Source organism: Acanthochromis polyacanthus, chromosome 10 (assembly GCF_021347895.1).
Source record: "Acanthochromis polyacanthus isolate Apoly-LR-REF ecotype Palm Island chromosome 10, KAUST_Apoly_ChrSc, whole genome shotgun sequence".
Taxonomy (NCBI): domain Eukaryota; kingdom Metazoa; phylum Chordata; class Actinopteri; family Pomacentridae; genus Acanthochromis; species Acanthochromis polyacanthus.
Window position 1 is genome coordinate 29,606,754 of NC_067122.1, and position 26,066 is coordinate 29,632,819.

At 38.7% G+C, this 26,066-nt stretch overlaps 1 protein-coding gene across 3 annotated transcripts in view; it reads right to left on the reverse strand.

Annotated features, from left to right (window-relative positions):
* pigg (phosphatidylinositol glycan anchor biosynthesis class G) overlaps positions 1-26,066 on the reverse strand; it is a 182,196-nt gene that overhangs the window by 135,353 nt on the left and 20,777 nt on the right. For all 3 annotated transcript variants that reach the window (XR_007944506.1, XM_051954047.1, XM_051954048.1), the window contains exons 5-8: positions 23,011-23,149; positions 12,664-12,876; positions 6,668-6,885; positions 4,564-4,848 (exon numbers count right to left, since the gene is read on the reverse strand). Coding sequence is in view for 2 of the 3 variants with exons in the window: in XM_051954047.1 (XP_051810007.1) it covers positions 4,564-4,848; positions 6,668-6,885; positions 12,664-12,876; positions 23,011-23,149 (855 nt within the window). In the remaining variant the exon portion in view is untranslated. The remainder of the gene's footprint in view (positions 1-4,563; positions 4,849-6,667; positions 6,886-12,663; positions 12,877-23,010; positions 23,150-26,066) is intronic.

The following is a 26,066-nucleotide window of genomic DNA, read 5'->3' on the forward strand; positions in this document are numbered from 1 at the left end:
TCCGAGATACTGTTGTGGAGAAGTTTAAAGTCGGATTTGGATACAAAAAGATTTCCCAAGCTTTAAACATGTCAAGGAGCACTGTGCAAGCAATCATATTGAAATGGAAGGAGTATCAGACCACTGCAAATCTACCAAGACCCGGCCGTCCCTCTAAACTTTCACCTCCAACAAGGAGAAGACTGATCAGAGATGCAGCCAAGAGGCCCATGATCACTCTGGATGAACTGCACAGATCTACAGCTGAGGTGGGAGAGTCTGTCCATAGGACAACAATCAGTCGTACACTGCACAAATCTGGCCTTTATGGAAGAGTGACAAGAAGAAAGCCATTTCTCAAAGATATCCATAAAAAGTCTCGTTTGAAGTTTGCCACAAGCCACCTGGGAGACACACCAAACATGTGGAAGAAGGTGCTGTGGTCAGATGAAACCAAAATGGAACTTTTTGGCCACAATGCAAAACGATATGTTTGGCGTAAAAGCAACACAGCTCATCACCCTGAACACACCATCCCCACTGTCAAACATGGTGGTGGCAGCCTCATGGTTTGGGCCTGCTTTTCTTCAGCAGGGACAGGGAAGATGGTTAAAATTGATGGAAAGATGAATGGAGCCAAATACAGGACCATTCTGGAAGAAAACCCGTTGGAGTCTGCAAAAGACCTGAGACTGGGACGGAGATTTATCTTCCAACAGGACAATGATCCAAAACATAAAGCCAAATCTACAATGGAATGGTTCACAAATAAACGTATCCAGGTGTTAGAATGGCCAAGTCAAAGTCCAGACCTGAATCCAATCGAGAATCTGTGGGCAAAGCTGAAGACAGCTGTTCACAAACGCTCTCCATCCAACCTCACTGAGCTCGAGCTGTTTTGCAAGGAAGAATGGGCAAGAATTTCAGTCTCTCGATCTGCAAAACTGATAGAGACATACCCCAAGCGACTTGCAGCTGTAATTGCAGCAAAAGGTGGAGCTACAAAGTATTAATGCAAGGGGGCCGAATAATTTTGCAGGCCCCACTTTTCAGGTTTTTATTTGTTAAAAAAGTTTAAAATATCCAATAAATTTCGTTCCACTTCATGATTGTGTCCCACTTGTTGTTGATTCTTGACAAAAAATTAAAATTTTATATCTTTATGTTTGAAGCCTGAAATGTGGCGAAAGATTGAAAAGTTCAAGGGGGCCGAATACTTTCACAAGGCAACTGTAATCTGCATAGTTTCTCTGTACTTCACATCATTCCATAAGCCACCTATCCCTTCCTACACTCCTGGACATATTGTGATTGTGATTATGATTATCATTATATTGTTGTTTACTGTTGCTATTGTTGCTCTACTGTATGATGTATGCTGCTGTAACATGGGAAATTTCCCCGGACACGGGGAGTAATAAAGGATTATCTTATCTTATCTTATCTACAGCAGCTCGAGAACACCAGCTCACCTATGGATGAGCTCAAACACTAAAACCACCACATACATGTAAACTGATTCTGAAGAATAACAACAACTTGGAAAGCTCCACTCTGCAAGATGACAGGATTGTATTTTTTAGGTTTGTTATGTATGAAACCCCAGAAGTCTGAATCTGTGTTTCTGAAACCGTCATCACTACACTCCAGTTTAATGTTAAAATATTAAACTTTGCATCTTCTGGCTCACAAAAACACCATATGGATCCATGATTAGCTGATACAATGCCTGATACACTGTCTTAAATTAAACAGTACTTGTATTTTTTCATTAACATTAATTCATAATGCAGCAACAGTTCCATCTTCCTACTATTCCAAACTGATGCGACCATTTCTGGCAATGCAGGGGCATAAAGCTTCATTTTCTATAACACAGAGGAAGGCGCTATCTAACTGGAGACTCACACGGTGATTTTCACAGATTCAACTCTGGTAGACTGGAACATTTTTTGATATGAGAGAACTGAGGAGTCAGAAAAAAACACACATGCTATTTAAAATGATGTATTACGTTCATCAGTGTGTTTCGTGAATGCCTTTTAAATGGATCTTCAAATCAATGAGAGGCTGTGACTTCTGGGACGTAGAGTAAAAATGCAGCACAGTCACAAAAGCAGCTTCTGCTGCTGTGCTGCATTTTCCTTTTGCTTTGCTGCTGGTGTTTGAGGCATACTTTGCGTGCTCCCAGTCACACTACTGAGAGAAGGTTCTCATTCTCAAGTGTGTCAGCATTAACAATGATCATTTGTTTATGTGTAAAACATCTCCTTTCTTAATTCCTCATCATTTCCCTTTTCCAAAATGCAGAATAATTAAGGGGTAATTAAGGTGGTTCTCTGCAATCTTTGATTAGAAACATGACAAGGTGAGGATACAGCCAGGCACTGTTTGATGACTATAAATGTTGCCCACAGTTTCAAATTGACTAAGAGGCATTTGCTGAAGCATTTCTTTTAGACCATTTTGGTGGAGCGATTTTTCACTTGTTACAGATCCAAGAAAATCTGTTTAACCGTTTTTTCACAGCGCGGGAGCATTCAAGTGGTTTAAAGGCGCATTAGTAAAGACTTTGCTTACTTAGCTAAATCACAAAGTGGGTTTCCAATAGACAAGAAGGTGCTGCTACCCCTGAGTACAGGAAGATTTAGTAGGTTTTCATAGGCAATGTTTCTCGGCCCACAGGATGTGAGATATTTCAATATACACACGTGGACAAAATTGTTGGTACCCCTCAGTTAAAGAAGGAAAAACCCACAATTCTCACTGAAATCACTTGAAACTCACAAAAGTAACAATAAATAAAAATTTATTGAAAATTAAATAATCAAAATCAGCCATCACTTTTGAATTGTTGATTAACATAATTATTTAAAAAACAAACTAATGAAATAGGGCTGGACAAAAATGATGGTACCCATAACTTAATATTTTGTTGCACAACCTTTTGAGGCAATCACTGCAATTAAACGATTTCTGTATTTGTCAATGAGCGTTCTGCAGCTGTCAACAGGTATTTTGGCCCACTCCTCATGAGCAAACAGCTCCAGTTGTCTCAGGTTTGATGGGTGTCTTCTCCAAATGGCATGTTTCAGCTCCTTCCACATATGTTCAATGGGATTCAGATCTGGGCTCATAGAAGGCCACTTTAGAATAGTCCAACGCTTTTCTCTCAGCCATTCTTGGGTGTTTTTGGCTGTGTGTTTTGGATGGTTGTCCTGTTGGAAGACCCATGACCTGCGACTGAGACCAAGCTTTCTGACACTAGGCAGCACATTTCTCTCCAGAATGCCTTGATAGTCTTCAGATTTCATCGTACCTTGCACACTTTCAAGACACCCTGTGCCAGATGCAGCAAAGCAGCCCCAAAACATTACTGAGCCTCCTCCATGTTTCACCGTAGGGACAGTGTTCTTTTCTTCGTATGCTTGGTTTTTGAGTCTATGAACATAGAGTTGATGTGCCTTACCAAAAAGCTCCAGTTTGGTCTCATCTGTCCAAAGGACATTCTCCCAGAAGCTTTGTGGCTTGTCAACATGCATTTTTGCAAATTCCAGTCTGGCTTTTTTATGAGTTTTTTTCAGCAGTGGTGTCCTCCTTGGTCGTCTCCCATGAAGTCCACTTTGGCTCAAACAACGACGAATGGTGCGATCTGACACTGATGTACCTTGGCCTTGGAGTTCACCTTTAATTTCTTTGGAGGTTGCTCTGGGCTCTTTGGATACAATTCCAACGATCCGTCTCTTCAATTTGTCATCAATTTTCCTCTTGCGGCCACATCCAGGGAGGTTGGCTACTGTCCCGTGGGTCTTGAACTTCTGAATAATATGAGCCACTGTTGTCACAGGAACTTCAAGCTGTTTAGAGATGGTCTTATAGCCTTTACCTTTAAGATGTTTGTCTATAATTTTTTTTCGGATGTCCTGGGACAATTCTCTCCTTCGCTTTCTGTTGTCCATGTTCAGCGTGGTACACACCTTTTCACCAAACAGCAGGGTGACTTCTTGTCTCCCTTTAAATAGGCAGACTGACTGATTATGAGTTTGGAAACACCTGTGATGTCAATTAAATGACACACCTGAGTTAATCATGTCACTCTGGTCAAATAGTTTTCAATCTTTTATAGAGGTACCATCATTTTTGTCCAGGCCTGTTTCATTAGTTTGTTTTTTTAAATAATTATGTTAATCAACAATTCAAAAGTAATGGCTGTTTTTGATTATTTAATTTTCAATAAATTTTTATTTATTGTTACTTTTGTGAGTTTCAAGTGATTTCAGTGAGAATTGTGGGTTTTTCCTTCTTTAACTGAGGGGTACCAACAATTTTGTCCACGTGTGTAAGAACAAAAATCTGCCCTCTGCACAGCAGTGAGGAAGTTAGATTCAATAACAGTACATTCCTTACATTGTTGCTTTAATATTTTGAGCTGTAAGGTGATCACAGCTGAACTGCTGAATAGTTAAGGCTGCATATTCTGGCTTTACATGCAGCTTACTATATGCAGGTAAATATCTCTGAGGACAAACATCAGCTACCACCTGTACCTGTGCTTGGCTGTTATATTTAGGTGCTCTTACTCACCTTCCCACGAATCTTTGGTCCCAGGGGGAGTCTCCGTGTTGCCATAGAGACCAGAATACAAAACATTGCCGAGGAGAAGGCAACAGCAGCAAACACGAGACCCCAGGAGAGACTACAGAAGTAACAGGAGCTCTCAGCAGATGTGCACACCAAGACGTGCACTGAGGCGAGAAGCAGGCACAAGAGGTAGAAAGGCAGGGAGAGCAGGGCCGAGAGGACTGGGAGGTCCACCACTGCTCCACCGCTGAGGGCTTCAGGCATCGCCAGCAGTAAGACCAACAGGAGCTAAAAGGCCAGGAGCGAGGCAGAGGAAGGAGAGAGGAGGAGAGAGAAAGTTCTTACTTTGATCAACTATTTGTGCAACCACAGTAGGCTGCATTTTTTGGTCTTAATTAATTAATGGAGATCACATTAGCAGTAAAGAGCAATTTGAAAATCAACATAAACCTGTGAACATCCATTTATACACACTTGGAAAGACCACGTATATCCTGACAGTCTTGAGTTTCCAGTGAGTCCAATATCTATTAATTTAAAAACGTCTTTGTCACAAAAAACATTTTGTTTCTTTCATAGATTTATTATAGGCTGTTTGGAAAAATGACAAAATCTTCTGAGTCAACGATTGATTACGACTGACTACAGCTGCTGATTCCACTGAGCCAATTTAAATAAGGCCAATTTGATAAACTTATCAGATTCAGCAACAAAAGCTAGCAGTGGAAGTTTAAGGAGCTCACCACAAATCAAATCATGTGAAGCAAATCATTGACTTGAACAAGTCAGTAAAGTCACTTGCAACCATTTCAAAGCAGCTACAGATCCCAACATCATCTCTAATAAAAATAGTTTGTAAGAATAAAGTGCATTGAACAGTTGTGTAATTGCCACAATTAGAAAAAAACACAAACTATTACCTGTTGCTAAGAGACCACTGATCATGATTGTCAAGAGTCACCAAGAATCACCAGAAAGCAGGTCTGCAATGGATTAGAACCTGCTGGAACACAGGCATTGGTGTTCACAGTGTTTTGCCAAGCAAGAAGGAAGTTCTTCCTCTAGAAGCGGAACCTTAAAGCTTGACTGAAGTTTGCTTCTGATCACATGGACAAAGAAAAGGCCTTGGGGAGGAAAGTTCAGCTATCTGGTCATGATGTCCATGAACATGTTTGGAGGAGAGAAGGTGAGACCTTTAACCCCAACAATGTCAAACCTACTGTCAAGCATGGAGGTGGCAGTATTATGCTCTGGGGCTATTTTGACTGCCACTAGAAGCGGTGCATTACACCAAGTAAATAAGAATAATGAAGAAGGAGAAGCACCTCTACAATCCTCAGGAAAGCCTAAAATCTAGAAGGTTGGGTCTTGGAGACAGTTGGGTATTTTAACAAGACAATGACCTCAAACACTGATTAAAAGTGGTAAAGAACTCGCTAAATCAGGCTATAGTTAAAGTTTTAGATGGGTCTCCCCAAATTCCCAACTTAAATCTCACCAGGAACCTATGGATTGTGATGAAGAAAAAATCTGTGTAAGAAAGCCAACATTTAGCTGAACTGCACCAATTCTGTCAATAGAAGTGATAAAAGATCAAACCAGAAGCTTGTGTACGGCTACCAAAAGCACCTGACTGAGGTGAAAAGAACCAAGAGACTTTTAACCAGATATTAGCACTACTGTATGCATATTCTGACCCTGCAGGTTTTTTAATATTTCCACAAGACCGATAATAAATTTATGAAAATGCATTATTGCTTTTTGTGGCAGAGCATGCATTTTAATGATTCCATCCATTCCATAGTTATAGGAGTCACTGGAAACTCAAGAGTGCCATGATACGCATGGTTGTTACAAGTGTGTAAACTTTGCTTTACAACTTGCATGTAGAGAAGGTCAGGACATCCTTAAAGTTATGTTTAGACTTTCCCTATTCGTAGTTACATCAAAAACATCTTATCAAAGCTTCTTCTTTCAGTCTTTGTCAAAGCTTACAAATGTCATCATACTTCTGAGTCAGATTTAGTTTCATTTCCATCTGCTCCTTCCAAAAATAATACTGACCAACTAGCCACACATCCATCAGAGTATATCCATTAGTACTCACCTGAAACACAAACACCATGCCAGCGATCATAGAGTACATGTCGTATTTTCCCAGTTGTTTGCTGAGAGCAGAGCTCATGGCAGCTAAGGCCTCCAGATACTGTTTCAGGACCTTTTTGCCCATGTTGGTCAGCACCTCAGAGGTGTTTCCTTCCAGGTAGAGCTTCATCCAGTTCCCATGAGCCTTTTCTGCCACTCGAAATTGCTCAAAACCTGCCTCTGGATTGGAAAGAAGTGAAAGAAGGGAGCATGTTTAATGTACTTTGTGTTTGGTTGTAAAAACTTTTAATTCTTACATTCTTTTTGTTGTTATCTGAATCTGTCAAAAGAAGGTGGACATTTCGATTTGTTTATGCTTCGTTTTGAATTTCATCAGTCTTCCACTGTTGTTCCACTTGTCACACAATTACACTGTTTGCTTTCTTTTGATTTATCTGAACAATCAAACTTCTTTATGAAAATACACAAAAGGTTCGGCCTTTTGATAAGAGAGCCAAACTTTATAATCCATCTCCCTCAGGCAGAAGTGCAATATTCCTTGTAGTATAAGACAATTAATTTAATTGTTTTCTTGTATAATTTAACGATCCGTCAACACACTGTGACATATTAATAATCTTACAACAAAGGCGGAATGCTAAGCTACAGCTGGCTGAAGTTAGAAAAACCAGTAGAAGTTGCTTTTTTTTTTTTTTTTTTTACTCTTAGCTTATTCAAAACCCAAACTGAAGCAAGAAAAAAGGTGAAGAAAAGTCTGCCTACTTCCTGTCTTCATCATACAGAAAATACAGACATTTTTTAACTGTTCAATTCTTTATGAACACAAGTTCAGTAATCCTATTTATAACTCCATCAATCATTCTGATGTATGTTGGATGTTTTTGCTCGAATGGGAAATCTATTCAATTTCCGGATTTTCTCTTTCCGTGTTCTTGTGTCAATAAGGTTGCTTAAATTGAAAAGACAATTTGCCCGTGGTGAAACTATTTAGTTCTGAGGAGAGCAATGTGCCATTCGTCATTTTGCTAACTATGGAAAGCTCTGACTCATTCGCATGTTTACTCAAAGCAGATGATGTGATGTCCTTTCATTTTACTTCAAAGCTTCAGAAGCCTGTTCAAGGACAAAGCACTGTGGAGGTGTGATTTGTGGTATACTTCTGTGAGGCATACACACACTGCTAAAAACAATGTTTTGCAGTACAACACCATCTCAGCAGCATAGGCATAGAGGTGATAAATAGTCAGTGTGGGTTTGCCAGACAGAGGGCTTGGTAGAAATATTAGAACCTTAAGCCACAGGCATGAATCATACAATATCGATGGGTCTGGCCATGTTTCATCTGTCTAAATGTACAGGGATTGGTTAATGGCTCTCCAAGATGCCTGAGGTTAGAAGCACGGGAAAACACAATATGAAGATTAAAACAAAGCAGACAGACAGAGAATGTGGCAGAGCAGTATGACAGCAGGACAGTGTCTCAAACCTTCTGTCGTCAGAGCTGAACTGCAAAAACGTTACTGTCATATGTTACAGGTTGTTCTCACTTTTGGATGAAGAAAAGTGATTGCATAAACTTTAAAGAGAGGCAGAACAAAGAGGAGATCCTAAAATATCCACCCTCACACTCAAGCTGAGCCTGAAAGATTTTTGGATTACATTCATTTTTGTCTCTCTAACGAAGCACATTTGAATACTGAAATCAAAAACATTTATTTTCAAACAGAAAGCTGATTTTTTTTTCTTTCACACTGAGTAATATTTGACCCGAACAGGTATCTAACAGCGCTGCTACTTAAAATATCATCCCAGACAAATTTCCCAGCAGTGACAACTACTACATTCTACTGCATAACCGCTTCATGATTACCCAAGTGGACAGATTCAAAAAAATCAACACATCCAAATGTAGGTCTGCTGAAATAATTTCCATTTCATCCCATCACTATGGAAACCAGGGACCAAAATAGAGTAGAAAATGTGCTGCCAGAGCGGTAAGTTTTTTTAATGTGACAGGAAGTAGTTTTGTTTTAAGTTCTTAAATTGCAACATTTGCTGTTTGCTGCACAGTTTGTGTCTGTCCAAAAAATGTTTTTGTACAGCATACTGTACATTTGCCTCACATTCCAACATATGAAATGCACAACAACATACTGTATACAATATGGTATAATTACCAGCATGCACTGAACTGGTAACTGGGAAAACATACAAATGTGTGTGGGCCTAAAGATGAGCAATGCTTCAGCCTGAATGCTAATGTCTTGCTGCCCAAATCCATGATGATAACAGGCTCACATTGGCAGAGCGAACATACTGAGGCAACTGTACACAAGTAAAACTTTGGCCATGTACAGCAGTTTACTTTAGTGTGTGCTAACAAATGCTAAGTAGCACTAAACACAACATACACATAAGGCTCAGTGGGTGCCATTTAAAATAAAGGTTTAATATGCAAGATTTCAAACTCAAATAAGGCATTAGCACAACTGCAAACAATTTGTTATATAAATACTGAGTGGAATATAGGTATCCTTAGCAGAGAATGAAATCAAACTTCCTCTTATGTATGTTGTAATCCAAGCTCCTCTCTTTTGTGTTGTGGCTGCCGGTCTGACCACATGTGCATGTTAGTGCATGTGAGTCCCTCCCATTGAAACTAATGACACTCCCTACACTAATAAACAAATGACCTCCCACACGACATAGTAAAAGCAAAAGCATGGTCAAGCCTTTGCGTTTGATATGTTATTTACTTAATTTATGTGCTTTTGTCTACAGCTCAGTGTGAGAGTCTCTGCTGAACGTTTGAAACTCTCCTCATTTTCTACTTCTTCTTGCTCAGGTCTTTTTAGCTCCAATTTTTGTGTGTCTGTTTCCACACATGGGTTCACTCCAGTCCAACAAACCATGGAAGCAGACTGAAAGTGGAGATGAGAGAAGAGAAAGAGAGACAGATGAAGTAAAGTTAATGTTACTTGAGTAACGGCCATTCAGTGTCTTTTCTGAAGCTAGCATGTGCTGGCTGTACATGAAAGTGACAGAAAAGAGGAGCTTTTTCTATCAGAAGTCAATATACTGAACTATTTTTTTTCTTTACCTGGCAATGGTGTTAAAAGCCAATGGATCACCAAGGCTATCTCATTTAATCCTGATTTGAGTGTCTGGAATAAATTTCACAGCAGTTTGGTTTATTGTTGTCGCAACATTTCAAAGTCACAAATGCCAAACACAATATCAAAATCATTAAGATTTATCATCAGAGATTAATGGATGGATGTGCACAATTTACTGGCAATCCAGTGAGTTGTCATGCAAATATTGTAGTCATGGAGTCATGGAGTAACGATCGATCGATATTTCTGCAGGGCAATGCTGCTAGCTTGGTTAAAAACGCTTATGCATTAGTCTCAGACTCTGTCAAACTAATAATTTAATCCATGGATCCATTCATCTCTCAAACTAGTCATTCATTTATAAAAGTAAACAAGGACTCATCTAAAAAAAATTGACTCTGTAATGATTGCTAAGAACTTCTTACATTAAGGGCACAACTGTCAGGTTTTTACTAATCAAGTGTGTTCTTGCTTTTTGTTTTCATTTTTACTATAGAACTGACTCAGTTAAAATTTAGTTGTATTTGTAATTTCTGATATCATCAAATATGAAAATTACCACATGTCAAATTACTTGTACTGTTCTCTTTGCCTCTTTCCTTCAGGTACATTTAAATCAAAAGACAAATTACTTTTGACCGATGCAGCATTAGCAATGGTAATTGCTGCCACCGGTGAATCAAATGTTTGTGAAAGTGAAGGACAGCAACAGAGACACAGATAAGAGCGGTAGAGGAGAGGCTCAAAGATGGATAACGCTGACAAACAGAGTGACCCCGAGATATAAGTGGGGAGCAAATCCATGTGAGGATATGTGCATGCATTTGCACAAAGAATGGGCAGCATTGATGTTCAAGAACAGATCTCAGACTGTAAGTCTCCTGTGGGGAGTTTTCACACTTGTAAGGTAATTTATTCATGGACTTTAAGTAATCCTTATAGTGTACTCAAGAGGTTTGCTCAAGTCACGCAGTTACTGCTGGTGCCGGGCCTGGTGGTCTCTCTGGCTCACAAAACTTGCTTTTGTATCACAGTATGGTCAGTATTTATGATGGTTTTTAATGCCATAATTCTCCGATGAAACATGGTGAAGTCAGAAACCACAAACATTCTGTAATCAGAAACATTTAGAGGATTATCTAGCTGTAAGATGAGTATTTTCAATCTGTTAGCTCCCATTAAAGACCTAAAACAATCTGTTTGAACTAATTTCTTTTCATCGCACGCATGTTGAAATATAAACTTCGAAGTCTGTATTTTTGCTAAGGATTACAGGGTTAATGAGTTTCGACATGCTGAATCTTTTGAACTTGTAAGATAATTCTGGCCTCGTTTTAATCAGACTGCTTCAGGTTAAACACTCGGAGAAGCTGCTTTGATGCACTCAACAACATGGAGACTGAATAAGAGCAAACCATTTCGCAGTCATCTTAAGTCTACCATCTGTGTTTGCTCAGTGAAAACCTTTATATGCACAACACTGTGAGTGGAATGCAAATGCAACTATTATTTAAAGAAAACAGTGATTGTGTTTGCCTGAGTTAGTGCACTTTAGATCAAAAACTTGTGTACTTTCAGATTCTACTACCAGCACTAGATGCCTATCAAAACAAGCAGACATTTAACTTCTTTAAGTATTAATTGACCTTCTTGACTGTCAGAAAACAGTTGCCTTGTTACACATTCAGCAAATGGCCAGTGGAGTCACATTTATGTTTACCTGTTGAATGTAAACCCAATATTTACTCTTCTTTTAGCTCTGTTTTTGGTCTCCACCAACAATACTGTGTGGGATCGGGACGAGGGGGGGTTCAATGGTTGGATGGTGAGGCATTGTTTTTAACCTGTAAAGCACTTTGCATTGCAATTTTCTTGCATGAAAAGTGCGATACAAATAATAAAGTTTGAATATCTAGCTGTTTAACTCCACTGTGTTCACCAGCTATTCACTAATTATGCAGGAAATGAAGCGAGGAGAGTCGACCGAGACAGTGAGACTTTGGTGGAGTCAAACCAAAACAATGGGCTTTAAGTTGCTGAAGTGAACTGCTAATTATCTGTTCCTTTGTCAAGCTTCCCCTCTCTCCTCCCCACCCTCACTCCAACCAGTCGAGGCAGACAACCACCCTTCTTGAGCCTGGTTCTGTAGGAGGTTTTCGTTTTTTGACCTTCCTTGGTTCATCCATACTGTCACGGAGTACTTGTTCAAAGTAAATCCAAAATGTAGCATTGGTATGTTGGATTCTTTGTTTAACATTTGTAAGGTTTTCTCCTTACTATGCACAGTGCTATGAAATGACATGTTGTGAATTGGTGCTATTTAAGTAAAATTGAACTGAACATTTTTTTATTGAACTAGCATTTCTTTTCACATTCCCATTTTTTATCTGAACCATCGTTAATTAAAGAATATCAATATGTGCAGCTTTATGTGTGAATAAGCTCAATATTAGCAGCAGGTGACAGAGTAATTTTGCTTATTAGTAAATCGCCTGCTGTTGCACGTAAAGCTGACAGTTACTGAAATTGTAAGACAAGCTGGATAAAGATGCTGCACATACAGGACATTGTGTCTAATTGTGCGAAGTTAAAGGAAAATATCCTCATTAATTTCAAGGCTGGGACATGGTAAAGGGAACTTATGCTGTTCAACAGTGTTTACAATGACGTAGGATGAGAAAAAGTACTGCATTTTCGAATCGACTACGCCTTAAAATATTTGCAAGAGTCACATTGCTGTGTGCATGAAGAAAGTAGTCGCTGAGACCATCACTCGCCTGGAAACAATACAGCATAATGATGAGACGACCTGTCAGACAAGGTCCTGGCTTTCAGGGCTTTAACGAGTCCAGAGGTTGAGCACAGTGAATTTGCAGCTCACCTTTCTCATACTCGACCACGCTGTCTTTGAGCAGGCAGCTGAGCTGGTGGCCATTGAGATGCAGAAAGCGCAGCTGGTCTCTGAGTGAGGTTTCCTCCAAGACACCCGGGATGAGGCGGCCCACGCTGTTCTGAGATATGGGCAGGCCGATTCCCAGGGCCAGGGTTGGAGTCAGGTCAACCTGCTCCACCACTCCAGGCTTCTCCATTCCCACTGACATGACAGAGCAAAAACACACACAAGAAAAACAATAAAACTACTGCACCTGCAATAGCTGATAAAATAAGTGCCTTTCTTCCCTCTGTTATACTTCAGCTGTATCTTCATTTTACTGTACTGTTTTCTAACCTTGATTTGTCAATCACTGCATCTAGCTCTGTGACTTCTTTTCCGCTGATATATTTCAAGGAATCTGTTCAATCCAAATGTCTATAAGGTTATTCCAAAAATACTTTAAAGTTAAAATGCACCACCTTCTTTTGCCCTTAAAAACCTGCAGTGTCAGACACAGAAAATGGAAAAGCTTTCAAAAGTTGAATCCCAATTGTGTTACATCAATCAGTGCAAGCCGGTAGCAAAATGGATATTTATTTATAAGAACAAATGTCACATCTTATTACTTCAGATGCAATTTACAGACAAAAACTATTTTCATGATGGACACGAGGAAATGGCTCAATTTTCATACTGTCTGTTATGGAGGATTTCTCTGTTCGCACAATAAGAGCTTGTCTCAGACAATTTCACAACACTCATCAGGACAAATTTGGAAAAGGAGGCTCTTCTCGTAAAGTCATAAACCTGACACAAACACGAACAATAAAAAATCCCACAGCTTTTGCTCATTAAGAAGTCAGTGATTAAGAAGAGTTATATTTTACTGGTACACATCGCTCTAAGCTACAGCATCTCATTGCCACTAGTTTCTCTTTTCCCCTAAGGACAGTCAAACTGTGGTCACAGGAAAATGGCGAGGATGTTGAAGAAGGATTACTACATTTTCCCACCCATTTATCCACAACTGTGTCTCATTTTACATACTGAGGCAGAGTACATTAGTGACTCCTCTTTGTGGATTTGAATCAGAACATTATTTATCTGGAAGCTTGAAACCGAACACGAAAGCCTCACAAACAACCCTTGTGATTTCTCATGTGTTAACACCCAGTGGTATGACCATGGGGAGAGTAGTCACAACAGGTAAACTAACCAAAACCAAACAAAGAACAAATGAATGAAATCATTGTCATTTTTCAGAGCTTGTCTTCTGTCAAACATTTCTATGTTGACTCTTGGCTTCCAGTAAAGCTCCTCCGAGTGAGTGGGAGTGTTGTCTCAGACTGTCTGCGCTTGAGTGAAGTTTTCAGGTTGAAATAATGAACTATACTGGTGCATAACATATCCAAAAATGAACAATAGAAGTCACATGTGTGGGGAAGTGAGGCAGCGGCAGAGTAAAGACTGGGACAAACCCCAGAGCTATGAGCTAATTTGGTAATTGGACACAATGAAAAGAGCCGGAGAATTATCCATTTTATATTAAAAGGAGATGGATCTGCAACAAGACAAGGACTTTGCTGTATTAAGCCCATAGCTATTGGGATAATGTTATAAATCAAAGTATATCAGGCTTGTTTAAATCTGTTACTCAGCAATGAATATTCAAACACCTTGCAAAAAATCTATCCGTTTAATCAAAATGTTAATTTTACTTCAACTGTGTAAAGAATAACACATTATAACATCACAATGCTGTGATTTGTGCTGAGTCAACAAGCTATGAGGTGGTTACGATCACATCACGTCCAACCAACCCACTTTGTTCGTACTGTAGTGTTTGGCTTCCACAGACCAGAGCGACTCACATTCTGGCAGAACATGTGCGTCACAACTCGATTAAAGGTTGTACACGCCGAATGCTGATTCATAGATGAGAAAACTGCAGCTGATGACAATGCCATATGCAGTAGAGTATCTCACTCGCTAGTGATTCTAAAATATCTCTAAAATGTCATCATTTCAGACATTTTACATTTGCTCAACTTGGAGATGACTTAGAGAAAAGCTGGAACAATTCAGTTCTCTCAGTGGATTGGGGTTCAGTCACCACAACATTTTTATTAAAGGGTCTGAATGAAGAGCAGAGTTGTCTGACTCACTTTCTGCTGAGAAAAACGGGTAAGTTTTGTGCTTCCAAGAATAGTTAACATTCGAAGCACCACTGTAACGCTATATTTGAGTTGTGGGTCAGACAACTGTGCCACTAAAATCTAGACCATAAAATATTACAGAAATTATATAAAATCTAGACAATAAAACATGACAGAAATTATATAAGACCGAGTTTGGATTTTTAATAGTTAGACCACTTTGCTTCTAACCCCTTCAAATATGATACTGCCGGGTATATAAATGTGTACAAGGCCTCAGTTTGTTACTATTCTTCATTTCTGTAGGTTGAAACTTTGGTCCATAAATGTGTCACAACTAGGGCTGAAATGATTCCTCAAGTTTTTCGATTACTAAAATTCCTTGAGGCTAAATTCTCTGAATTGAGGCTTCATTTAATCTATTATATACCAGACTCTAGGTCACTAACTGGTGGACTGAGGTCCCAGTAAGGACCCAGACGCCATCTGATTTTAAATTTGACGAGATGTTTCTATTTTAAGCTGCACAGCTTTCATGGCTTTCATGTGATTTTAGCGTTTATCGGATCACAGGCTGAACTATGAAGACAGTTTGACATAGTCGGACTTAATTTAAGTCGGCTCGACAAAAACTAAAACTTCAGTCAGAGTAAACAGGTATGAAGATGGCTTTCAGCTTTATTTGTCAACTCAAATTTTCTGCTTCAAACTCATCACACAAACACAAGCTTTAACGATCATTTGATTTGTTTTCCGCACAAAATGAAACGATCACCAACAGGTTGTTTTAATGAGAACAATGATGAGCATAAACATTTATGACTATAAAAAGCTGCTATTGCATAAGATGTAAGACGGGAATGCTGGTAGAAAACAGTTAAATGTGCATTAATGTATTTATTTTACTGATCAATGCAGCTGATTATTGATAACAGACAGCTGCACAATAAAACTATCAGACTTCATCTATTCAAATATGGTATCGTATTAAAGTTCATGTAGCTCTGACACTGACTCATAATGAAAGAAATCACTTTATGGCAAAATCAAAGTGAAACTAAAGTTACTGATTGAATATTCTCTGTAATAAATACTAATAAACTGATCAGTTTTCCTATCTGTCTATCAGCTGCAGTAGCAGAAGTTTAAACAGACCAAACATATGTGATTTCTGGATGATCAGCTAAATACATGTGGGGTTCCCATGGCTTCAGTTTTAGTTGAATACACCTGTACTATACTATATATGTACAATATTCCCACCAGGACGGTTATTTCTGTTGCACAGCGCTCACTTCCTCTTTTGATGCTGTAACACCAAGTGCGGAATCCAATTACTAGATTAATCGCCAGAATAATCGATACCTGATTACTAAAATAATTGCCCTAGTCACAACAATCATTAGTTCCGTTTGGGTTCCTTTTCACAGGTTTCAGCAAAAGGTACCCCTTTATAGCAGCAGAGTGGTGCAGTGGAGGCGTGCTGGGAACCATAACCCCGAGGTCAAGGGATCAAAACCATCCTTGTTTTCGTAAACATGTTTGGTTAGGGCAGTGGTGGCTCAACGGTTGAGGCTCTGGGTTACTGATCAAAAGGTTGGAAGTTAAAGCCACAATTCTGCCAAGCTGCTGGGCATGTGATATGCAAAGAAAGAATTTCACAGTATTTGTTATAAAGAAAGGCTTCTTCTTTTTTCCATTGTTGCTGCAAACTTTGGCACTCGTAAGTTACCACTTTATGCATTGTGTTTCTTGGTTTTGACTTGGATAAAGAGCCCATATTATGGACATTTCTAGGTTTATAATGTTGTTTTGGGGATCTACAAAGAGAGCTTTAAATCCTATAAGGTTAAAAAACAAACTTTTTCTCATATTGTTGTTTGCTGTGATAACTCTTGTCTCACCTTTTGTCTCAAACACTCCTGTCTCTTTAAAGATCCTATAATGACAAGCCAAGTTTGCTGTGACTGGTCAGCTGGCCTGACAAAAGCGAGGACTTGTTGGTTAGACATTAGAACCCCAGATCTCTGACAGAATGAACGTAGCTTCAGCAGAAGCAGTTCTAGCAAGGAAACAATAGCAGGAAAGTTGTTCTTTTGTTCTTTGAGATTTGGCCAAGCTAGCTGCTGGGCAGTTGTTATGCCAATGTGCTACATGGTGACATAGATGTGCTAATGGAAGAAAAGCCTGGACTTCAAACCAGGAGTCTCAGGCAAACAACGTCGTCTGTGAGAGCAATAACTCCCTTGCTCTGGACTTCTATAAGTCTGCAGAACTTTTACAAAAAAATAAAAGCTACTATACGACAGAAAACGAAGGTTAAGACCCCCAACAACCATAGTATGGCATGATTTGTAAACCCTACCAGAGATGCTCAGATACATAGACACTCATTGGTCACTTTATTAGGTACTCTCATAAAATCTAATGCAGTCCAATACAACCGATCTGTCATTAAACCTATTTGTGCTCAATGCAGTTCATTTACGATGATGTCAATAATCAACAAAATGAAGAAATATCATCTTTTTGAGAAAAAAATGAAAACACAGAAGTTTCATAAAACATAATGTGACACAACTGTTGGATCTGATTACACTAGATTTCACCAAACAAACTGTTTTATGAGCATGTATAAATACTTGGCTTAAAATAATTAATTGAGCATGATGTATTATATTGATAGAAATTACTAACGTCATACTGGCACATCCTACTTTAGTGAGAAGTCTAGAATGAATGATTACGAAAATATTTTCCATTTCATTTCCGTTTCCTTGTCTCTTTATTCACTTGAAGTCCATATTCCATAAAGTGCGATGCAGGCTTCAAGCTTTCATATCAAACTTGTGGAAGTTGCCCATCACAGCAGGACTGGCTGCTGAACTAGTATAATGTCACAAGTCCTTAAAGTCAGATTTTAGGTGAGCACACAGGACATTTCCACTTTCAGCAGAAGGATTTGAGAAACTCTGAACATTTATCTTTGCACTGTGAAGGTCAGAAATCTAAGAGGAGTAAAAATGACCAAAATACATTTTTGAGAGCAAAGCAAGAAAAGACACAGATGGTTACTGATGCAAGAAATAACGTTATTGATTCTTATGCCCACACTGCCTGATTAAAGCAGCGTTGCCTTGCAGAGTTCTCTCAGGAATGTCAATTAAATGTTCTGCCAATCTGCAGTGAGAAGAGTTGTTTTCTCAATGATGCATTCAGATTAAAGAGTGAAGCTCAGGTTGAGCCAGGAGTGAATTCTGATCTGGTGCATCATGTTCTAATGAACAACAGGCAGATAAGCTCTCTACTAATGACTCGCATTCTCACTATGTTAAAAACAACCAGTTATGCTAATGAGGCCGATGACTGCACTAACTGATGCATTAAATATAACACATTACCACATCAACGTATATATGTATCTAAGGTAGCATCAACACAGAGTCTGTATCTCATAGAATTAAGGTAGCTACAACAGATTGTCAGTTTTCCTTACATATTAGTTAACTGACTAGAATCAGAACTAAATAAGATTTTTTTATTATAAGAAAAATAAGTAGCATGTGAGAGTTCCTGTTACTTATTTCTGTTTAATTTGTTACTCGTAAGTGAAGAGATTTTACACAAGCTAGACCACCACAGAAACAAAACTGGATAAAATAACACATTGTGTTGGATTTAAATGTCCTAAAAACTTGTTTTCTGAATCAGCTCATAACACAAGCACACAATTATTTGCCAGTTCAAGCAGTTTTTGTTATTTCACATGAAATATTCAAATATTTTCCTATTTCTTTCCGATTTATATTGAAGCATCGCTATGTATGTTTTTATCAGAATCAGAATCAGAATCAGAATCACTTTAGTCATCCCCGAAGGGAAATTCAGTTGTCAATCATTCATCCTGGGGGTTCTATCCAAGCCAAATGCCGGTTAATATTTTATTTTCAATGATGACTGGTGCATCAACGAGAGCGATCCTCTGATTTGCAGATATTAAAATGCATGCCACAAAGTAGAAACTCAATGCAACAAAAACGAATATACCTGTGATCACTGAAAAAACAAATGAGAAAAATCTGTGATCACTGAAACTAAATCTCTGATTTTTTAGCCAAATAGCATTAGTGTCAGCATATTTATAAAATGACCTATGAACACAACCTGCATGCCCGCATCATGGCTCCACATGGAAAAAAAATGCCAGAGGAACTAATAAATGTGATTATGAGACTTTAAAAAAGGATAAAAAAAGAACAGAGGAAAACAGGTGGCCGAAAAATTGCTGAAACACAGTGACAGCAGTGATCAGGAGGTAATCGAATCGAATCGAATCGAATCGAATCGAATAGAATAGAATAGATCTTTATTGTTCACTAATCAGAGCAGCAGTGGTCACTTGTCTAAAATGACACCACAGATAAGACGCTGCTAGCACTAGCTGTAAAAAATAGACAAGTAAGAGCTTCAGCCTTGGCACTAGGGTTATCAGCTGATATCAGTTTGTGTGAAGCTCAGACAGTCTGAAGGTCTTTGCATAACATCAACCTCTATAAACAGCAACCTCACAAAACTGCAGAGTGAAATTTAGTTTAAAGACACTGATAAATATTGGAAACACACTGTTTTGACTAATGAGATCAAAATAAATTTGTTTGGCTTAGTTCAGTAAGTTTGTCTTGAACCTGGTCAGGACGACCACAGGGAATGCACAATACTGACAGTGAAGCACAGACATGAGAGTGTGATAACATGAGCCTGAGTTAGTGAATAAAACGTATTAATATTTCAGGATAATAACGATCCAAGGCACACTGCCAAAATCACTATTTTGAAACAGGAAAATACTTAAAACTATCACCTGATCAAGTAAGTCACCTGACTTGAATCTAATCGAAAAACTTTGGGATATTTTATTAAAGAGAGTCCAAGAGCAAAATTCTCCCTCTAGCAAAGAGCAGCTAAAGAAAAGCTGTCTCTGCAAAATTGCACAACTCCAAATTTGTGCAACACTGATATTCTCCACGGTGAGTAAGATTGAGTTTGTCATCCAAAATGAAGGCAGAAATATACAGTTTTGAAAGCATAAAAGTTTTGAATCTCAAGAAGAGAAAGATATATTGACTTCAGTTCCTACTGTGGGCCCTGTATTATTATTAAAATACATCTAAATCGCTAGTTTTTTATTTAATGTAAGAACAAATACTCTCCTGTTCAAGTTAGAAGTGATGCAGTTACAGTAAGGTGGCACAGTTTTGAATCATTAGACATTTAATCATTAGACATTGAATTTCCCTTCGGGGATTAATAAAGTCATTGTATTGTATTGTGTTGTATTTACACTATGGTTCAAAAGTTTGGGGTCACCCAGACAATTTCATGTTTTCCATGAAAACTTACACTTTTATCCATGTGCTAACAGAACTGAACAACCATTTTCTAGTCACCAATGAGCCTTTCAACACCATTAGCTAACACAATGTAGCATTAGAATACAGGAGTGATGGTTGCTGCAAATGTTCCTCTGTACCCCTATGGAGATATTCCATTAAAAATCAGCCGTTTCCAGTTACAATAGTCATTTACCACATTAACAATGTCTAGACTGTATTTCTGATTCATTTAATGTTATCTTCATTGCAAAAAACTGCTTTTCTTTCAAAAATTAGAACATTTCTAAGTGACCCCAAACTTTTGAACAGTAGTCTATATACAGTGCCTATCATAAGTATTCACCCCCTTTGATGTTTTACCCTTTTATTGCTTTCATAAATCAATCATGACCAATAAAATTTAGCTTTTTTAACAAAAAAAAATTATTGGAAAAAAAGTCTTTAATGTCAAAGTGAAAACAGATTTCTATAAAGTAATGTTAATGAAAGAAAATTATATAATTAAAAATATTTTTTTACATAATTATTCACCCCCTTTTTAATTTAATGGTCTAATTCAATAGAGGTCCATCAAATTGTTGCCAATAGTCTCACAATTAGTGAAATGAAGATCACCTGAGTGGTGTGGGTGTGTTTCAAGTGATTGAGTTGTAAAACACCTGTGTCTGAAGGGTCCAGAGAGTGGTTGATCAGTATTCCTGGCTACCATTACACCATGAAGACAGAAGAACACTCCAAGCAACTCAGGGAAAGGGTTACAATAAGTACAATTCAGGGGATGGTTACAAAAAAATTTCCAAGGCACTGAACATCCCCCGGAGTTCAGTGAAATCAATTATCAAGAAATGGAAGGAATATGGCACTTGTGTGAATCTGCCTAGATCAGGCCGCCCTCGTAAACTGAGTGACTGTGCAAGTAGGAGACTAGTGAGAGAAGCCACCAAGACCCCTACAACTACTCTGAAGGAGTTACAAGCTTCAGCTGCTGAGATGGGAGAGACTGTGCATGTAGCAACTGCTGCCCGGGTTCTTCACCGGTCAAAGCTTTATTGGAGAGTGGCAAAGTGAAAGCCACTGTTGAAGAAAAGTCATACTAGATCTCGACTAGAGTTTGCCAAAAAGCACGTGGAAGACTCCATGGTCAAGTGGAAGAAGATTCTTTGGTCTGATGAGACCAAAATTGAGCTTTTGGGCCATCAGACAAGACTTCATGTTTGGTGGAAACCAAACACTGCACATCACCAAAAACACACCATCCCCACTGTGAAGCATGGTGGTGGCAGCATCATGCTGTGGGGATGTTTCTCAGCAACTGGACCTGGAAGGCCTGTAAAGATAGAGGGCAGAATGAATGCTGCAAAATACACTGAAATTCTGGGGGACAATCTGTTTCAGTATGCAAGAGAACTACGTCTTGGGAGAAGATTTATTTTCCAGCAAGACAATGATCCAAAACATACTGCAAAAGCTACACAGGAATGGTTAAAAAAGAACCAGGTAAATGTTCTGGAGTGGCCAAGTCAAAGCCCAGACCTCAATCCTATAGAGAATTTGTGGCTGGACTTGAAAAGGGCTGTTCATGCCCGATACCCGCGCAACCTGACAGAGCTTGAGCAGTTTTGCAAAGAAGAATGGAGCAAAATTGCAGTGGGCAGATGTGCAAGACTGATTGAGACCTATCCACACAGACTCACTGCTGTGATTGCAGCCAAAGGTGCATCTACTAAATACTGACTTGAAGGGGGTGAATAATTATGCAAACAATTATTTTCATTTATATAATTTTCTTTCAATAACATTACTTTATAGAAATCTGTTTCCACTTTGACATTAAAGAGTTTTTTCCAATCAATTTTTTTGTTAAAAAAGCTAAATTTTATTGACCATGATTGATTTATGAAAGCAATAAAAGGGTAAAACATCAAAGGTGGCGAATACTTATGATAAGCACTGTAACTTATCTCAGAAATGTAATCACTTTTCTTTCCTCCTTGTATATAAATAGGGAGGACTGGTGGGCTCTTTGATCACTCAATTAAATCGGATCAATACACTCGCACATAGTTCACAGAGTTTTTGAGCTAGAAACTGTTGATAAATGACCTAGAGATGTTTAATATTGCACTTATTTAGTCATGAATATTTCAGATTTTTTCCTTTAGTAGAAATAAAAATTTTTCAGGGGCTTTAAATAAAATTTGTAAGCATCCAAATGAACTTTACAGAAAATAAACTTCAGAGTTCTGTTAACGACACACAAGTGACCACTTCATGAACAAGTTCAGGATGTATTCACAGCTCTGGGTGTACAGTATTTCACTTAAGAACACCCACATTTTGACATTAATTTCCTGCTATGATTGGCTTTATTTTAGCATTCACAGAGCAAAACCACAAATCCTGTAGCAACAACTCAACTGAGCTGTAAACGATTAATTAACATGAATGGTCTATAAATACAATCTATGCAAAGAAGAGCTCAGAAATAGACTGAGGCTGAGAAAGAAGCAATTATCACAATCACACATTCACACTCAACCACATTCATCACTGCAAGCTAAAGTTCTGCTCCGAAGCCTCTATTTGCACTGGTGACACTGTTCCTCACAGTGAAATGAATGGAGGTGTGAACATGCCAGAAAATGTTTCCTCTGCAAAGTTTACAAGTTCAGATGATTTGATTGATAAGTACTTGACATAAACAAGCTGCACTGTCTCCAGCAGGACGACAGACACAGCATCTCTTCATGTCAGTGGCAAGCGTGCTGCCCTCCGCCTCTGTTAAGCGACACTAGACGGTTTACCTTTTCGTTTGAAGGCCGGACTTATGAGCACCAGAGGCGTATTGACTTCTGGCTCCGAGGAGCCGCCATGGCTGCCGGTCTCCGACATGCCGTGGTCTCCGCACAGCACCAGCAGGTAGGGCAAGGATCCCTCTGCCTCCTGAGAGAAGAAAACACCAAGGTTAATGGACTCGCACTGTACGAGCCGATATGAGAGAGCAAACCTCAAAGCTCCAGGATGTGAATTATTCAAGCCTGGAACAAAACGTTTCCTGTGTCAGCAACCCAAATGAAAGAATACATCCAGTTTGGAAAACAGAACAATAGTCTAAAATGAAGGCTGCTGGGGTAATGGATTGCTTCATCGTTTATTTTTTGTAATGTTTTTAATATTGGGGAACATTCAACAGCAGCACAAAAAGAAGGTGTTAAATTATTACCACTAAAAAGGAAGTCATGACAAACATGCCCCAGCACAGTTTGGTGCTTCTTCAAAAAGAAGCAAACAAAAAAAACCAAAAGGCAGCAAACAAACACAGTGCGAAGCATTTGTGGAGGATGACAGACTTTGATCAAGCCTGGTTTTCTTCCCTAAGTGATTCCCTTTTAACTAGGCTCATGAGGACCTTCCATTGACAACGAATTCAACAGGAATGCCTCATGAGTCACAGCAGAGCAGTGGGGGCTGATTTAGAACCACAACTACAGATGTTAACAAAACAAAAGCCAAATCCTACCACAGATTACAATACGCTCAAAAGTCTCCTCAGTTCCTGTGTTGTATCGCACACAAAAGAAATCAAAGGACATACATACAAATTTGTATTCTATCAAGCAGAGATTAATATACTGCAAAGCCTGAAAGACGAATGCTGACCAGCTGAGATAAATTCTATCTTTTTTTGTCTGTAAGTCAAGTCAGATAAAATGTAGCTTCACTTCTAATGACTCTATCCAAACAGAGTAGTAAAAGACTCTAATGCCAGTGTGAAGATTAATTTTGCAGCTAGATAAAGACATCGATCCCAATTTCTTTGATGCTCTCAGAATGTGACATAAAAACGTTATGAATTCTCCGAGGAAACACTGCAGGTGGGAGCCGATGTGCTTTGCTGACCCACTACGGTTGGTACTCAGCACAGAAACAGCAAAAGTCTATCCTCTGTCCCAGATTTTTACCTCTTGCATGTATGCTATAAATGGCAAAGGACACAAGGGACCCCAAAAAACACCTCACGACTGGTACTAAACACCGCTGAGCCCAACACCGACAGACTTTTCTGTTTAAGATAAGTCAGAGTTTACTCCTGTTCCTGAGGATGAAAGCATCAAGCAGGCCTCTTTTGGGAGACATTTCTCACACTTCACAACAACCCCTCTTTTTTAAACCAACACGCAGTGCCGAATCAGAAGGCAGTTTTTATCCTCTATGAGCGAGCCAGAAAAAAAACACAGGCATAACTTTTCTCTGCAATCATGTTATCCTATGTGGTAAAGCAGTGATTCCCAGCTGAGGGCTACTTCAGCAGTTTGGACATAGGTGGGAGTCTCAACTAAATAAGTAAAAAATATAGTCCTTTGATTTTATTTTGTAACAAACAGCCACGAAGAATTTAAACTTGGTGTGAGTAAGAGTTTCAGTAAACTTTGAATAACCTGTGAGCTGCCCATCAACCTGAGTCTGAAGGGTTGAAACAGATGCTGCATCCAGCCTTTGCAGCTCAAAGAAATGGAAGCTTCACCAAAGCAAGCTCCAAACTGAAAACAGCAAAACTGAAACGGCATGAAAGCATTACTCTAATTCATTAATAAATGAATATATTAAACAGCATTTACTAGATAATCCATACAACTGGAAACGGGAACCACTGTGTGTATTGTAAAATTACAACTCAATAAAGAGGACAATATTTAGAGCTTCTGCTCAAACACTGCATTACAAATCAAATACTAACAATTAAAATGGTAAGTTGGCCATATTTATATAGCACCTTTTAAAATATTTTGTTTTAAAGCTCTTTACAAAGCTCCTCTTATTCATGCAGATTTACTATATCCTCCTGAGACCTGACCGATTCATTTATGTCCTCCGTACTGGACATTTGCTTTTTATCTTTATCTTTTAACATATTTGAGCTACCCTACTAAATCCTCATGTGTTTAATAGAGAACATTTTGGCCTTTCCAATGATAACTCAAGTGGTTGTGTGGGATGAGGGGAACTTTGTTTTCATATTGAGACAAAATGGAGACGACAACAAAATACAAATTACCTGGAAAAGAGAAAAGGTAAGTCAAAAATTGTTAAGATATTGTTGTTTAATCTTTGGCAATCATATATTTTCTTGTTTATAAACATGTCAGGAATTATAAACTGGTGTCAGACTACAGTTAAACTTTTTTAACCCCTTTATTAATGTAAGCTGTTGGCATGAGAACGATTTAATGGGGTTAGCTAATGGCTAACTAGCTCTTTGTGTATGTTCAAATTTCTGCCTCAAAACACGTTTCTTTGTGGGGTAATGAACACATTGAATGTAAAGTAGTTAATGTAATGAATAAATAGCTGTTTATTATTGTGTTTCATTCAACCGCTTACATTTTTACACTGTTGTTATATAACTTAGTTTCTTAAAGTTCCATTAGAAAATGGATTGACACTCTTGATAAAATCATGCATGTCTTCATTTTTTCCCCGTCTCGGTTACTGTAACTCCGCATAAATCCCTCTCCTGCCTCCAACTGGTCCAGAGTGCAGCAGCTCAGCTTCTTACTGGTTTTAACAGACAATCACATCTCCTCTGTTCTAGCTTCCCTCCACTGACTCCCTGTCCGTTTTAGAATTGATTTTAAGATTTTACTGATCACTTTTGAAGCTCACCAGGTCCTTGTCCCTGGCTATACTTTAGACATGTTAACCCGTACATCCCCACGCGCAGCCTTAGATCCTCAGGTAGGTCCCTCCTAGTCATTCCAAAGTCGAGGATTAAATCCAAAGGTGACCAGGCCTTCTCTGTCAGGACCCCTCGGCTTTGGAATGACCTGCCTTAGTAGATAAGGCTCACCAAATCAGTAGC